Source organism: Cygnus olor, chromosome 16 (genome assembly GCF_009769625.2).
Source record: "Cygnus olor isolate bCygOlo1 chromosome 16, bCygOlo1.pri.v2, whole genome shotgun sequence".
NCBI lineage: Eukaryota > Metazoa > Chordata > Aves > Anseriformes > Anatidae > Cygnus > Cygnus olor.
The window spans coordinates 6918754-6935441 of record NC_049184.1 but is presented as its reverse complement, the minus strand read 5'-3'; the positions used below and the strand labels follow the sequence as shown (position 1 = coordinate 6935441).

Here is a 16688-nt window from a genome sequence, read left to right as displayed (position 1 = left end):
TTCAGCGTGCACATTGCTCAGGTACATACCTTTTAGTTCACAGTCCTGAAAACAATGCTGGGAGACTGCTGATGATTAGATTATAGGAATAGTCTTTATTTTGCCCCTTTCTGCATTAAATCTATTTAAGAACCTCTTTCATTCACGGTTATTGCTATTGATACTGTCTGTATCTCTGCTTGCATCTGTATACACATTATAAATCAAAAGCCACTCTCAGCCATATAGCATTTCCTCAATGCCCAACAAACTGCATTTTTTTTTCTAGAATTTAAACAGAAGGAAGAAACCACAGTGAGGTGCAGGAATAACATTCAAGCCAGCATTCAAGAAGATCCATGGAACCTTCCATTGCGCATCAAGAACCTTGTTGAAATCATACAAAAACATGTGGAAGGTCAGTAAATGGGGAAAAGTTTGTTATCAGATAGCCCTGATCTTATCGAGTCTAGCAGTTCAATTTATCATTTTAGATCAATTTGTAACAACGCTGTACTAGGCTCTAAAGAAGAACAGGGAAAAGAGTCCTAAACCTGGTTGAACTGGAAGAGGATAGCTGAATCCAATGTTTACACTCAGTGCAAAGCACTGGGCAGCAGTCACCTCCTTTGGGATTCATCCACACATGCAATTTGTTTCCAATAATTCCTGGTAGTTAATGGAGCATTTAGCTTGTAAAATTGTTTGATTTACACCTTACTTGTTTTTCTGTCATTAAAACGTCGGTGTAAGGACTGCTATAGTACATAGATATAACCATGCAGGGGATGAGGACACTGTTAATCAAATAAAATCAAATCTACTTTGGCATCGTGTTGACTTGTGCCTTCCTTTCCTTCACTGTTTTAGATGGGAAGAATCAGCTGCTTTTGGCCTTGTTAAAATGCACAGGTAAGGGGTATCATTTTGTTGCAATACACTGTATATACATGGTCCCACCAGAACTTTTTGTGAATGCATGTGCATACATCTAAGCGGTATTTCCTTTGCATTTAGCTTTAGTCCTGGCATTTTATGCTAACATTTCTTGTGTTCTGCATCTATGGTGGCCTTTTCATGCATCTGACATCTGTTCTTCAATTTACATTGCTTCAATTACAGTGTAGGCTGCTGTGTCACCTGGCTGGCCATTGATTTCGCACAAGCACTGTTTTTCTGTCTTCCTTTTTTCTTTTGTACAACCCGCATTCCCAGATGGCTTTTACTGTTTCCTGCTGTGGTGAGAACATGCAGCAAAAATGAGACCTATTGCACAACTGTCCGTGAGACCATGGACACTGACATCTTTCTAAACAGAGCAGGCACGGTAGGGATTTGGGACTGTGTATACTGAAATTACAGCCAGGAGGATACTAAGAACCTAAATGTGCAGGCAGCTCCTAAAACCACTGTGGATAGACGCCATTAATCTGTTACCATGCACAAAACGTTGTACTCACAGATCAAGTGACAGGCTCTTCCCAGGAGTGAATGGTTTGTCTTTTTATAATTGAAATATCTGCGTGGTGTATTTTTGTTTGAAAATGAGGTAATAAATAACTGCAATAGGCTGTCATTATTTCACTGTGCCGGCTTGATTCTCATGTTTTCATAGAATGAAGATGTTGGATTAGCATGGCTCTGAATCACCTCTGTGCTCCTGCCAGGCCTGGTCCGTGGGTCTGTCAAAACCAGCCCGCAGTGTCAGTCTAGTGTCCATAAAGGGTGCTTTTAATGATAACAGCTATACTGAGTCCATAAGTGTTTACCTATGCCCCATCCCCTCAGCAATTTCACCAGTATCCTCTGGAAAGAATGGAGGAGCAGATGGCACTGAACAGGCTATGGCAGCTTTATGGCAGCAGGGATTCGCTAGCTTTGAGGGTAGTTCTAAGCTCCCTTTACCTTACTTTAGCAGTTCAGTTCGTACTGCTGGAAGGACTGGTTGCCCTTCAGTTGAAGATAGGGCCCAGGGCCTAGACTTTATTGGTCAGTCTATTGTGGTCAGTGCTCCATAAAAATAATCCAGATCTTCAAAGCCTCTGAATGATGTCTTCAGCTTCTTTCTCTTGGGAACACTGCAGTGCCTGTTGGAGGAGCCTGGGAAGTAGCTCTTCAGTTATTCATGTTCCTCTTTGGCCTACAATCCCCTTAAGTATGACGAGGTTGCTTAGACCAGCATGTGGCTGCCTGGCAGCCTGACTGGAAGCAAAGTTAACACGGGAAATTCTCCCAGGAAACATAAACCAGTTGGTACCCTACTGGCAGGCCCAGTTAATGCATTAAGCATATGGGAAGCCCATGAAATACAGATGGATGAGGGGCAAATGAATCTCTAATAGCCCAGGAGAGAAGTAATGGCAGAGATCCTCTTTCATGAATTCTCTTGCTTCTGTAAACATAAAAAGAAGGGAATCAGTCCAGATACGGCACTAAGGAGTTACAGCTCTTCCCAGTCAGAAGAATGAGCATGCAGATGGCAGAGGTAAAATAAAGAGTCAAGTGGCCTGGAAAATTTTCAGCAAAATTTTCCCATTGATGCTATCTTTATCTCTACAGCCAGGGCACGCAGCAAGAAGAGGTTATCTGTTATGTCTGTGCAAAGATACAGCAGAAGTCAAATGTCATGCACACAGATACTACAATAGCAGTGAGTATTCTCATGACTACTTTGTGCCTCTCTCCTCTTCTCTTGCAGATACTGAGCTACAGCTGAGGCGTGATTCCATCTTCTGCCAATCTCTTGTGGCTGCTATTTGCACCTTCTCGGAGCAGTTACTGGCTGCTCTCAACTATCGATACAACAACAATGGAGAATATGAAGAGAGCAGCAGAGATGCCAGCAGAAAATGGCTGGAACAGATAGCAGCCACTGGTGTTTTACTAAATTACCAGTCACTGCTCTCCCCCACTGTGGTAAGATGAAGAGTTGCGACACCCTTGGGTCTGTTCACATTTGTATGTGTGCTGCTCTGCCACTCACAACCCAGCCAGAGCCCTTTGTTCTAGCAGCATGTTGAGGCTCTCACTGCAGCAACCTCAGGAGACTTCCACTGCTGAAAGCCATGCCCCAGTATTCCATATCCCATTACTTCCATCTCCTCACAAATACTGGATGGCTGTCACACTAGAGCACTGTCAGAATCAAACTGCTTTTATATTTGGAGTAATGTTGCTGCGTTTAGTTGCTCAGCTGTTGGTGAAGCATGTGTGGCCTGCCCTCTTCTGGTGAAATCACACATTTCAACGAGTGGATAAAAGTTCTGAGTATTCAGAGTTCCAAACAAGAAAATCTAGACTTTTGTTCATACAGCGACTGTTTTTATAGAATAGATTGACTGAAGTGTATCTCTCACATAATGCCGTGGTGCAGTGATTTGAGCCTAAGCTAAAGGCACCATGTCGAAGGAGGAGAAAGTCTTGCATAGTTCACCTGCACCTAATGAGTAGATAATCCACAGCTACAGTAGATAAGCTACAGTAAAAATGTTAAGAGAAAAGCATAAAAAGGGCAAATAGCTCTGACAGTATAGAGAAGTGACTTTTTTGGACTTTTTAAACATCATATATTGAATGTGTGCAACGATTATTCCTTCACTTTGCACGGAATGTAAGGACATTTATTTCACAGTAACTGATAGGCTCTTCACATTTGTAGATATGGGGTAAAGTTTGGAAAAAGAGACACCTTCAAAATTATTCAGTGCTTCAACCTCTCTACTCTCTGTGAATCGCATCAAGCGACATCCAAGCAAAGGGTAGCTAAGCTTGTATCACAAAGTTAACGAGCCATCAGTAGTTACCTTGGGGGTGTGGAGTTAGTGGAAAGCTTTGTATTCTGCTTTAGGTCTCCTGAAGCAAAGCACACCAGTAACAACTATCCTGTCCTGCTATTGATTTCCTTCTGGCAGATGATGACCTATTTGTATCTGGTTCTTTGCCCCACAGAAGGAGGAGCGTACCATGCTGGAAGACATCCAGGTCACGCTGACTGAACTGGACAAAGTTGCCTTCTATTTCAAGCAGATGGATGAAAGTCTTGTAGCAAGTGAGTATTCTTAGTTTCTTTGGATGTCTTTTTTCGTGTTTGTTTTATAGGTTACATTTTCCATGATTATAAATCTAACAGACCACATCAAACCTGGAGAGTACCCAGCAACCTCTCTGAAGCACTGTTGCATTCCCTCAGCTTCCTCTGCAAGCACACAACATAAAAGCAAGGATTTTGATATCCTGGGATGCCAGTGGCATGTTCTGTGATTTAGGTCTGTGCCAGTGTACCTGACTTGTGTGATTTCACATGTAGGAAGATAAGACAGATGATGAACAGTTCCTGACAGATATTTGTAATTAACCACTCTACCAAAGGAAGAAGGACTGTCCCTCTACAGCTCTTCTGTGTCCTCTGTCCCACCTTGCCACATCTCTCCCCATGTTTTCTATGAGATGCCATGAAATAAGATGGGATTTTAATTGTTAACCACATTTACTGTATTAGCATCAAACATCATGCTAGCTGCATCTTTTAAGGATAATCTTTCAGAACCTGTTTTCTCTCAGTAAAGGTTCTCCCATATTCATCTAATGGCAGAGATGTGAAATGTCATTAGATTATCTAACAAACTCAGGCAGCAATGGTTTCAGATTTGGCCTGCTGTGGTAATACAGCAACTGTTTTATCTTTATTTCTGCAGATACTCATGTCTTCTACCACATCGAAGGAAGTCGTCAGTCCTTGAAGGTTATCTTTTATCTTGACAGCTACTACTTCTCCAAACTGCCTTCTCGGTTTCAGAATGGGGGAAGCTTGAAACTACACACGGTGCTATTTACAAAAGGTATCTATAAAAAGCTTTCTTGAGAAAAATAAGCTAATAGACGAGATTAAAAGATTCAAAATAAAGAATGACCATGAAACTCTTAACATAATGCAGCTGAAAAATAGACATATTTAAGAAGCAGATAGTTGTATTCTGGGAAGATCTGGGGATTGGTGGAGATTAGAATAGAACACAGTCATGAGAACAAGATATGCCTGCTTGGGGCTTTTTTATGCCCTCCTGCAAAGCTTCAGGTCACAAAGACATATTGGGCTATATGGACAGTCTTATCTAGTATGGTATCAAGAGATGTTCCTGGGTACAAACAAGTATTTTTAAGAGCATACACCATGACAGAATTATCTGAGTTGGAAACAAAGGAATATTGACTAGATAAGAAACATTCACACCAAAATATCCATCAAGGGTCTATGAATGGGCAGTAATTATTGTTAGACAGAACTGCTTTCTGTGAAGCTCACCTTTATACCACTGCATTCTCATACTGGGAAATTCATTAAATTTATGCAGTAACAGAATTAACCTTGACATGATCTAACAGTCATGTGCAGAGCAGTGAGATGATGTAGAGATAAATAAATAAATAACAGGAAAACTAATAACATTCTACATTTGCATTTAACTTAATAATGTCTTAGCTAAATGTTTTCTTTTTCAGCTCTGGAGAGTATGGAGGGGCAATTACAACCAGCTGGTTCACCGCTGGAAGAACTTCCCCAGCAAATTAATGGTCTCTCTCTTGAAAAAGTGCAGCAATACTACCGTAAACTCAGGTATTTCACACTTCTCTTTTCCTTTAAAAGACATTGAAAAGAGTGCTCCTTGCTAACGACATTAAAACTCATGAAAAAGAGATCCCACCCTTGATGATTTCCTGTACAAATAGGATTCTTGTACAAATGAGGAGATCCTCATTTTGTGAGAAACCTGTTAATTTTCTTCCCACAGCTAAGCTTGTTCTGAAGTAGTGCACTGTACAGAATGAAATTCCCATCTAATTTGACTTCAGAATTTTGCACAGGGCTAACATTATATAAGAAAGGATTTTTGGAGTATTTCAGTACAGACTATATAAATTTCTGCAATCAAAATGTTTCAATAAGGAGGCAGATCTTGAAGTACAAGACTTCTATCATAGTCTTCTCAGACGTTTTGTACAAGACAGTACACATATATGCTTGAAATGAGAATCACTAACGTAGTCCTTGCTGGCCTTTTTGCAGGACATTTTATCTAGAGAGATCAAACTTGCCCACCGATTCCAATACTACCGCAGTGAAGATTGATCAGGTATTGTTATTTGTTTTATTTCTTCATGAGCCAGTCTCTAAAACCCCAGTCATGGGATACCCATATGGTACACCTGTACAAACCCAAACATAATTTTAAAAAAGTTCCCTGCTCTAAAGAAGTGATGTGAATTTCTCTGGAGCTTAGCTACAGTTTTTTTTGTTTGAAGAAAATGCGGTTACCTAGAGGAAACATAATCCTTAGCTTAGGCACTAGTAAGACTCCATATCATGCTGATTGCCTCTGCTAAATAAGGTTAGATGTTAGACAGAATGAATTAATTCTTCTCTCCCACAGATGTATAAAAATGAACAAACATTCAGTTTACAAGTTAGGTTTTGTTCACAATTATAGAAGAAAACAACAGGACAATAGTTCTTCCCAGCATCTCATCCAAAGGCAGGCTAACTGGGGCAGATGACGTGAATATTTGCCTGTAAGGCAGTAAGTAATACTGCAGTGAAGACAAATCAGAAAATTTGTAATTGTAATATGCGTTGTAAACAAGCTATGTGATTCGTGGTAATGGCAAAAAATTGCCCCAAACCTAAGTCATCATTTGTATTTTTCTACTTCTAAAGTTCATGTACGTTCTAAATAGTTACTACTGCACAGCAGTTACTCTTGTGTAGATTTAAGGTCCTGTGCTGAGACACAGGATAAATAATTGTAAATATCTTTATAACTGAAGGAGTAAACGTGTCACTGATGTGTTGTTGTTTTATTGCTTTGTTTAGCTTATTCGTCCCATTAATGCAATGGATGAGCTTTGCAGGTTGATGAAGTCTTTCATTAATACAAAACCCACCCAGTCAGGATACTCAAGCAGTAACATATCAGGAGCTGGCCTGCTACCTATATCCTCCGAGCTCTGCTACCGACTTGGAGCCTGTCAGATTACTATGTGTGGCACTGGAATGCAGAGGTGAGATTAAAAAAGCCGAAATGTTACTGCTGTGATTAAAATTTTTGTCTTTTCTAGAGATTTGAGCAATATATATGATTCTGTTCAAATCAATACAAAGGTAGATGCTAAGTGAATATAATAAGGATCTAAACCTACTGCCATCTTTATTTTAGGGTAGGTTATGAGTTTTAATACTTGTGTTAATAGCTAGTTTTGACACGTAAACTTTGTTTCAGTGCATCAACCGATGCAATTCACTAAGTGAGCTCATTGCATATAACTTTCAGTCAATATCACCTTCAATACACACTGAAAATGTGGGAAGTTGCTCAGAAATAGCTGTATAATCTTGGTGTGTGCAAGCATTGGTTCTAAACACACCACTGTTCTTCAAGTGAGTAAAGAAAAGATTTGTTTGTGAATATGCTTACATGACGTCATGCAGAAGAGCAATGAAACATTGGCTTGTGGTAATGATGCTGCAGACTAAAACAATTGCAGAATCTAAGTGTAAAGAGACTGCAAATGCAGGACTAAGCTTACATTATAGTTTAGTAACTAAAAAAGTTAAGTTTTAAATATAAAAAAATAGCTAATAGAATACATACGTAACTGGTAAGTGTCCTATACATACCTATATGTACATTTTAAAATATAATCTTTGATTTTCTCTCTCCTGTTCCCATGTTCAGAAGTACACTGAGTGTGTCCCTGGAGCAAGCAGCCATACTGGCTCGAAGTCATGGACTTCTGCCCAAGTGTATCATGCAAGCTACAGACATCATGCGAAAGCAAGTAAGTATTTGGATGTGTGTGTCTGTGGCAAACCACCAGTTTAATTCCTGTACTATCACAGTACAAACGCGAATTTATTTCCCTATGGCACTGTATTTTGTGCAGTACAAACTCATATAGCCAAACTTCTATTAATGTCTGAACAGCTTTACATCTCTGACACAACAAACTAACTTTTGCATGTACAGCCATTACAGCAATTAAAATATATGCCTTAGTGCACATTAGTTAAAGTGTGTGCCTTCATGGTTAGAAAGTAGAGACTATCAAGTATATTTAAGACAATTTCTGTAAATACAAAAAGCAAAAGTCTCAATCAGTGTTAAACTGTAGAAACTCCCTAGTGGTAGACAGCAGTGCTTGTAAAGTGCTTTGGGATTAATTTCATCTTTTAAGTAAACGCAGATGACTAATGTATGTACCCAGTGGATTCCAAATCTTCTAGAGGTAGTTAATGGATTCTCAAATAGAAAACATAGTCCCATTATAATATTTTCCCCTAAGGATGAGATGCTTTATCAATATTGTCAGTACCATAAATTCTGTTTCTTTAGGGACCAAGGGTTGAAATCTCTGCCAAGAATCTGAAAGTGATGGACCAAATGCCACCATGTGCGCCCCGGTAAGTTATTATGTATTATGCATGTTATCTGAGTGCTTGTTTTATGTTCCTGTATCAGTTGTGGAGTTCCTATTCTAACCAAATATCTCCTTAGTAGTAATAGCAGAAAAAAGAAAAAAAAAGTTCTTCTTTCTCACTGTACTAAACTGCTCTGTAGCTTAATAAGCTTTGCCTGTTATAACTGGCAAATCATTAACTTCAAAGGTTTCTGCATTTTCTAAATAAAGTATCACTGAACAGAGAAAAGTCTTTATTGGACCGTTGCTATGAGTTGGAAAAGGTAGCGATTGACAGCCATCTGTGGAATGCTGAGAAAAAAATCCTGAATGGCACATCTGACTGTAGATATGCAAAGATAATTCATAAGCTAGTACTTTGGCTGCAGTCCTTTTGTGTGCTTAGAATATCTTGACTGTATTTATGGCAGAGAATCATCTAGGTTGGAAAAGACCTTCAAGATCATCAGAAGTCCAACCTGACCTACTGAGTCCCATCACTAAAACCACATCCCTTAGTGCCATGTCCAGATGTCTCTTAAAGACTTCCAGGGATGGGGACTCCAGCACTTCCCTGGGTAGCCAACCATACAGTAATGCAGCTCTAAGAAATACCCTGGTTGCCCAGGGTTATGTATGTTGTTTTTGTCTAGAACACGATTTCGGAAAGCACTGTACGTTTGTAATCCTACTGCACCTAATGGGAGCTAGAGATGTTCAGCACCTCTCTTTACAGGATACTTTCTAAGAGCGTCTTTATTTTTAAGAGAAGTATCTTTTTGGCCTATTTACTCCAAATGCATTATGTCGGAGAGAAGAGAATAATCTTTAATAAAGTATACCACAGCATTTTCACACAATGGTCATAACAAATCCCCATGATTTAGATGAATATTTGCACAGAATCAGTTTGTACAAATATCAGAGTAATTTCTGCCTCTATTCTTGTTAATGGCATCGTTTACATGAAGCAAGCAAAACAGTTCCAGCATGCAGGAATTGGCATCAGAAAAGATCTAGTAAAGTCTTTGCCATCCCTTCAGACAGAGCTATCTGCCCCTCAAAATGTTTATAGGAAATTACTTTAAATTTTAGAGACTGTCATGGTGCTTACTGTAGCAGTCTGCCTTTGGTTTATTTTTTTCAGAGACCTTAAAGGGAAAAATATTGGGCATTTACAACCTTATCCTTCTGTTAGGTTGTAATTGTTATTTCAAAAAGGAATAAAACAATAGTCTGGGTTGGCTTCTCTACCATGTTCCCAGTGTCACACATCAGCATTCTGTCAGCATGCTTATTTTGCCTTGTTAATGACCTACATTACTTAGGTTCCATTTTTATGACTATAACAACATGCTATGTTTAAAAATGAACAGCTTTACAAACAAAAATGAGCCATTTCTCTGTTTTGGCATACATGCTAGATTACAATGACAAATTCCAGGACTATTTGCTTGGATTATTTCAGGGTAATAAAGCTCAAATATATGTTCCTACTGGGTTCTATCATCATAATTTGAAATAAAACTGAGCAAAGTTAAAGGAAGATCTGGTGAATTAACTTCAGTTCTCAGTATCATCTTTCAAGATTTGTCAAATTCTAGAGTAGCAGTCTAGAAAGGTTACCTTGATTTTATTCAAATATAATGTAGAAAAGACTACCACAAACAATCACCATTAAACCCCAGCTGGTTTAAAAGAAAAGAAATAGAAAAAGAAAGGGATTGCTGAAGACCTGAATTGGGCCAAAGTTAAAAAGGAGTGATGGAATGTCTCAAGTAGTATTTAAACAATGATGGTAAATAATGTAGTTAATAAATCACTAGTAACACTTTTATATTTGCAATTATGAAAAATAAGACTAGTGGAATCCTTGGTATTGGATTACTTATAAAGCTTGCAGAATGGTAAGGAAAAAGCTAACTCTAGTATACTATGCCAGTAACTGTGTGTTATCGTTCCTATGACATTTAATAACATACTCTTAATCTGCCTTAAAGACTCTACAGGTTGTGCCAGCCACCTACAGATGGGGATTTATAAAAGTGAGAGAGGCACCTGCGTTGTGGCATCATTCAAACATTCAACAACAAGCAGCCCTGTCTGAGGACCCACGCTAACTAACGCTGACAGCGCTGAAACGAGAGGAAGAGATGGTGCTCTGATGTAGTCGGAGGTGAACGTGCTGAATCCAGGCACCAAGAATCTGCCTTTGAACTCCTGCAGTACATACAGGGATTCTTGTATCGCTTTGACTTCTCGAAGAAATTCTTAAAACAAAGATCACAGAACTAAAAGGGATGTTATTGCCATTTGCTAGATGCCTGGAAAAATGACAATTACGCATCAAGAAAGCGCAGTTTTACTGATGACTTGTTTGTGCTGCCACCTAAAAGTTGTGGACTTAAAGGTATGGATTGGTTAAGAAAATCCAGAAAGACGCCTCTCTCTCACCCTGTACTGTATCTGGCATCCATTTAATTGCCAGCATCATTTTGGTCAGTGGCCTTGAGCAGTAGCTTCACAAACACCACTTTTTAATGTACTGACCTGCACTTTGGAACAATAAAATAGCACAATCTATGGTTTATTGAGATACGAACAGAAAGAATTTCTTCTGGAGTCATTTTCCACTTCAGCCCAGTGAGAACCAATCTATGCTGCAGAGTATACATTCCATAATACTTCTCACACTTACTTCATTTACTTACTGTAGCTTTCAGGTTTTGGATTAACTCTTTTTACTAATGCCCTATTATGTGCTCTGGAAATACAGTGGTATATAAGGGGAGAGATTGGAGTGAAAGATTTTAAAGGAAACTTTACAAAGGAAAAGTACAGTCTTATAATCTGATTATTTGAACAGATGTAGTTTTTAAAACCAGTCAGAAGAACTATACTTATTTATGTGGAGTGGAATATGTGTTTTGGATCATGTTATTATATATACAAGATTTAAATAAAAATTATATTGTTTAAAATGGGACCAATATGCTGGCAATTACACAGCTACTCCCAGTTTACTGAAAAGAAATCTACATTATTTAAAATCTTTCAATATTTAAGTAATCTTTAATACAGTTATTAAGATGTATTAGGGATGCTTTAAGTTAAAAGAAAAAAAGGAATCATGTATATAATGTACTTTATTTTTTCTTGTTTGAAAAATTGTTCTCCATTCTGTCAGTATTATCCTAAGCACAGTAATTTTTTTCCAAATTACTGGCTGAAACTAATTGAAACATGTCAGCAGTCTCAGGACAGAAATAGCGTTCTCTTGGAGTGAGTGCCTTAATATGATCACCCATCCCTAACAAATTTCAATTGTAGGCAGGTGTCAGTGGGCAGGTGTATAGGATATTTACCATTCCTCTGTTCCTCCACAGTCTCATTTAAAACAGTTCATTGTTAGGAGATCCAGAAGCGCTTTGCAGTGATGTGTATTCTAGAAGATGAAAGGTGTTTTTTTTTTTTTGGAATTTTATTATTATTATTTCTGAGGTTGTTTGTGTTTTAGCTGGGTTAGTTTTATTTTATTAACATCCCAACCAATTCAAATCTTAAATTAAAATCAGACCCTTTCACTTTGAATATGAAGGTCTTTTAATTTTTTAATTTACACATCATCACAAAACAGCTTATGACAAGTTTGGGGATGCAGCTTGTTCTGAACCTTGTTTCTGATTCTTTAAAGTATTTTCTTCATGACTCACAGACTGAAATCATTTTGGGGAAGGAATGTCTTTTGTTTGATCTCTCAATTATTTCCTCTGACTTAGAGTAACCTGTTGCAGGGAACTAGGGCAACCCATCATTAGCCAGCTGTCAGATACAGGGGTTTGTTACTAGAGTAACCATTTTGTACTGCAGTAAGATGAGCAAAGCATAATTTCAATGCACTTTCTCATTTTTTTGGTCAACTTTGCAAGAGTTATTCTCGGCCTTTGCTGTTTGAAGAAAAAATGGATGTTTCTCTACTGAATTCTCAACTTAAAATCTACTTAATATTATCAAAATAAGGACTGTAGGAACACCTAAAAGCAAAAAGAACACATATGCCAAGATCCTCACTTTGTCTACATCAGCTCCGTTCAGTGGAACTGCAGCAATCTGTACAGCCTGGTGAGGATCCTTGCCCACATTTATGCAGTCATTGTAGACGTTAAAGATGCATAGAAGAGCATCTAAGGGCATTTACACTGTGCACTGTTTTACATTGAAATGTACATGTTATTCTCACTGAAAACATGATAGAAGTATTTTTATTATTAAAAGTTGATTTATATTATAAGGAAAGAAGATATGATCTTATTTTTCTGTTATACCCTTTATTTCCTTACTGTTTAAGTTCTATTTAACATTTTAAGTTCTATCTGATATTTGTATGGAGCGGTGAGAAGTTCAAGCTGTAAGGGAAAAGTAGTTTTTGATACCAGCTCAAGCTGGCAGCACAGTGCTAAACACTTCCTGTTTGTGCAGTGCGGCTACAGATGTGGTTTTACTGCAGACTTCATATTAAAGGAGAAAAGAAAAACTGTTTTGATGCTGTAAAATTGCAATGTTGGAATCCAGGGCTGGAAAAAACAGATTGAAATAGGAAAAAGACAAAAAACAGGCAATGCACAAATGAACCTGCAAGTTAAAAGAGCGGATTAGGTCTGCAGAATTTCCACAGCTAAAAGCAAAATAAGAATCAGGCCTGCCACAACTGAGCAAGTGGGGATTTCATAGAGCTGAAGCGTCTGATACATTGCCATGTGGAAAACTTAGTTGAGATGGAGAAAATGGAAACTAGCAGCATGATTATGAGGTGTGTGAGCAGCTGGCTAAAGGAGAGAAGGAAACACTGAAAAGAAAGTGGGGGTTGGGTGGGGGTTGCAAGTGGAATTTCTTACATTTCAGTTTTGTAACTGAACAGATTTAACGTTTTCATTAGTCACGGAAGCACACGTGCTACCAGACTGGGGTTGATTTGGCACTAATTTAGAGAAGGTTTAGGACACACACAAAGATAGCCCTGGAAGACAAGTAATTGACTGAGATGAAATTATATAGTACAGATGCTAGCACATGCAGTCGAAGATTAAACAAAGTATTTTGCTATATTTCATGTTAACTGAAAATAAAAGGACCTTGGTTATAGAGATTGTCAGAAGATGACTTAGATTCAATACAATTATCATAAAAGCTCAGCGTGCACCAGGAGACAGATTTCCATTTGAGAAGTATTCAAGCCACTGTGCAAAGGCCTGGTGGGCTCCTAGCTGGACAGCCACGTACAGTTATAGTGACCAAATAATTAAGTGAGATTACAGTGGCTAAATGTTGAGAAAAGACACTAAAATGGTATCAGTAAAGTGGGTACAAGTCTGCAATTAAGAGTAGAAGAGCTTGAGTTCTTTAGCCTGAGGTACAGTATATCTGATGTCTTTATAAGAAGGTAATTGTAAGAAAAGTAAAGGCAGTTCAGTCTAAACCTAAATATAGCCACACAGAGAAGAAGGAATACAAACAGTTGAGGATAAATACTAGCTGAGAACTGTTTTGAACCTTAGAAAACTTTTCCAATCAGAATCTGAAAAAAAAAAAAAAAGGCAAACAAAAAGCTAACAACAACAAAACAAAACCCCAGCACTTTTACAAAGATGCTTACAAAGCTTATAAAAACCTGTAAGCAGCGGTGCTTAGAGTAACAGGAGAGCCTCTCTGGGTGGGTCAGTAAAGGCTGTGTGCTCTGTATGTGTCTGTGACAGAAGCCGGAAACAGGCCCCGCTCTGCCCTGTTTTGTCCATGGCATTTGCAAAGCAGAAAGCTTGAAGTCCAGGCCTAGCAGTCTTTTAGCATTAGACGTTTTCAAATGCCAGTACTTATTTGCAGACTGAACTAGTAGAACTTTTAGATGAGAAGCCACAGATTCAGACAGATGTCTCAACAGGTCCTTTCAGAATAGAAAATATTGAAAAGAAAGATTCACCTGGGCTCTGGCAGATCTTTTTGCTTCCATCACATTTTCTTATTAGTATGTGGTGCTAAAAGCTCACTGCTCTGCTATTTGGGAATATTTTCAGTGTTAATTATTTCATGGGTCTGAAGTGATTTAGGATATAAAACACTAAGTGAAAAACAACAAGAATTTCAATGTAAAAATAATTTGAAACACTCCTGGCTCCCTAACAGTGCACATAGTGCAATCTGTCATACTGCTTGGCATTACAAGTGTCTAGCACAGCTACTAAACACCTGGTCATTGGTCAATGGCAAAAGGGGAAAAAAGAACAATACAAACTTAAACAGCTCATGAAGCTATCTTATTCACAAAAGCATAGCGCATAGGCTTGCTGATAAGGTATCAGAGATTAATCAAATTATCCAGTACAATTTGTATATAAAACTAGTAAGTATAGTGTAGACCTACAGTGTTAGAATACAAGGTTCAAAGTAAGACAAACCTGCAGTAGTTATTTATCTTAATGAGGAAGAAACAGCACTCTTTTTCTGCTCTGTATGTAGTGTGAGAGCCCTGGCTTTGATTAGCACTGAGAAACCATTGTCGTGCCACTGGGCTCTGAGCCATCTCTGTACGCAGAAATCCTTTCTGTTTTCTATTTAATACCATGGTGTAACAGCAGGTTTGATGGTACTGTCACAGCATCACTACACTTCATCACTAAAGGGGGGTCTTTCTACTTAGTATAAACGGAAGACCTTCTAGTGCCCTTAAACCATGGCTTTCTGAGGTCTCTGTCTCACTGTTCCCAACTAACCTCCTTTGCTGTAATGACCAATTCACTTTTCCTTCCTGCTTCAGTTTGGGGAGGGAACTGGGGAACTATTTTCTTACCACTGTACTGTGAAGAGTACAAGGAGAAAAACTGTAACCTGTTTTCAAAACTGGGAGTTGTAAGCTGTTTTGAAAACAGGGAGTGCTTTACATATATAATATAATATAGTTCTAGTGACTTTAAAAACAGGAAGATGGATAGAAAAATGGGATAAGCATCACAAAGACACAAAGAAACCTCTGCATTTAATTCCCATAGGTATATTATTTGACAGCACTTGGTTAGAGGAAAGACAACTGAGTATATTTTTCATGCAGTCATTCTGCTCTATTTCAGGAATCAAGTACCATATATTTATGCACACCATCAGGGAACCTACTTTAACATACCTGTTTTCCTTTAGGACAAAAAAACACATTTATGTATGAAGTTTTTTCAGGCTCCTTATCAGCAGCTGCCACTATTTTTGATTTGATGAATATCAGAATTCAGAACATAAGTGAATGTTAAATCAATAATCTTTTTAAAAAATGGTCTTGGCAATAGGCTATTCATTTTGGATTTCCAAATAGTCCCTGTTAAGCCTGTTTCTTCTCTTGCACAGTTTGGCATGCATATAATATGGTTTATTTCAGGTCCTACTAATTCTCAGTGTTTCTATATACTGTGAGAATCAGGCTCTGATTCACTGTTGCAATCAATCAAGTGTACCAGAAGAAAAATTAGTTACTACCTGTACCCCTATCAGTTGACTAGGTTACTCGTTTTTATTCTCAAGGCTACCCTGGCTTCAGTGCTGATTTAAAGACAAAGGACCCAATTATCTTAGAATAACAGGTTTGGTTTTCATAGTTAACCTTTCGCGGCTGTGTCTAGATGAGATAAGCCCGCAAGATGAAAGTCACTGCACTAGTACAGCAAGTATAGAATACGTAACACATTGCAGAGGACAGAGGACTTTTGAAAGGCTTTATTTTTAGTCTTGTTACTAAGGGTAGCAATGGCCACACTAATCTGACAATAGGTTAGACCAAATTTAAAAGGCTTTTGAAAGATAACTGATGATCAACTACAGGAACAAGACTGATACAATGTTATTGCATTTACAGCTCATTTTGCACCTAAGATCAATTACCTCATCTGGGCAGAGGGGAAATGCTGAAGTGACACAAGTTGTACAGTATGTTTTTGCATAAAACAGACCTTTACGTGGTTTTAGGAAAATGTTCTGAGATGATATTTTTATATCAGTTCATTGGACTGGCATTTTCAAATGTTTTGTAAAAAGAAAAAAATGTACAGAATATTTGAGAGTTTTTTTCCAGTTATGTTCGAGGGATTCTAGTATACTAATAGAGTGTTATATTTTTCTTCATGTTCTGTATTTTTAACTAAGCATGTGTATCCTGCATTAAGATAAAAGTCTTAATATAATTTGTTCAACTTTTTGTGTTGTATTGTCTAATCCATGTTGTC

The 16688-nt window shown here is 38.1% G+C and overlaps 1 protein-coding gene and 1 long non-coding RNA gene across 3 annotated transcripts in view; one reads left to right on the top strand and one right to left on the bottom strand.

The window, feature by feature from the left end:
- Window positions 1-16642, top strand: part of PREX1 (phosphatidylinositol-3,4,5-trisphosphate dependent Rac exchange factor 1) — a 172406-nt gene extending 155764 nt beyond the window's left edge. For both annotated transcript variants that reach the window (XM_040575794.1, XM_040575795.1), the window contains exons 30-40: window positions 269-397; window positions 850-891; window positions 2678-2895; window positions 3928-4027; window positions 4674-4817; window positions 5479-5593; window positions 6044-6110; window positions 6848-7035; window positions 7710-7812; window positions 8367-8434; window positions 10431-16642. In XM_040575794.1, the coding sequence (XP_040431728.1) occupies window positions 269-397; window positions 850-891; window positions 2678-2895; window positions 3928-4027; window positions 4674-4817; window positions 5479-5593; window positions 6044-6110; window positions 6848-7035; window positions 7710-7812; window positions 8367-8434; window positions 10431-10473 (1217 nt within the window). In that variant the 3' untranslated portion in view covers window positions 10474-16642. The remainder of the gene's footprint in view (window positions 1-268; window positions 398-849; window positions 892-2677; window positions 2896-3927; window positions 4028-4673; window positions 4818-5478; window positions 5594-6043; window positions 6111-6847; window positions 7036-7709; window positions 7813-8366; window positions 8435-10430) is intronic.
- Window positions 850-16688, bottom strand: part of LOC121079007 — a 65131-nt gene continuing 49292 nt past the window's right edge. Inside the window, exon 7 of the long non-coding RNA XR_005824826.1 lies at window positions 850-2371. This is a non-coding gene — a long non-coding RNA (uncharacterized LOC121079007). The remainder of the gene's footprint in view (window positions 2372-16688) is intronic.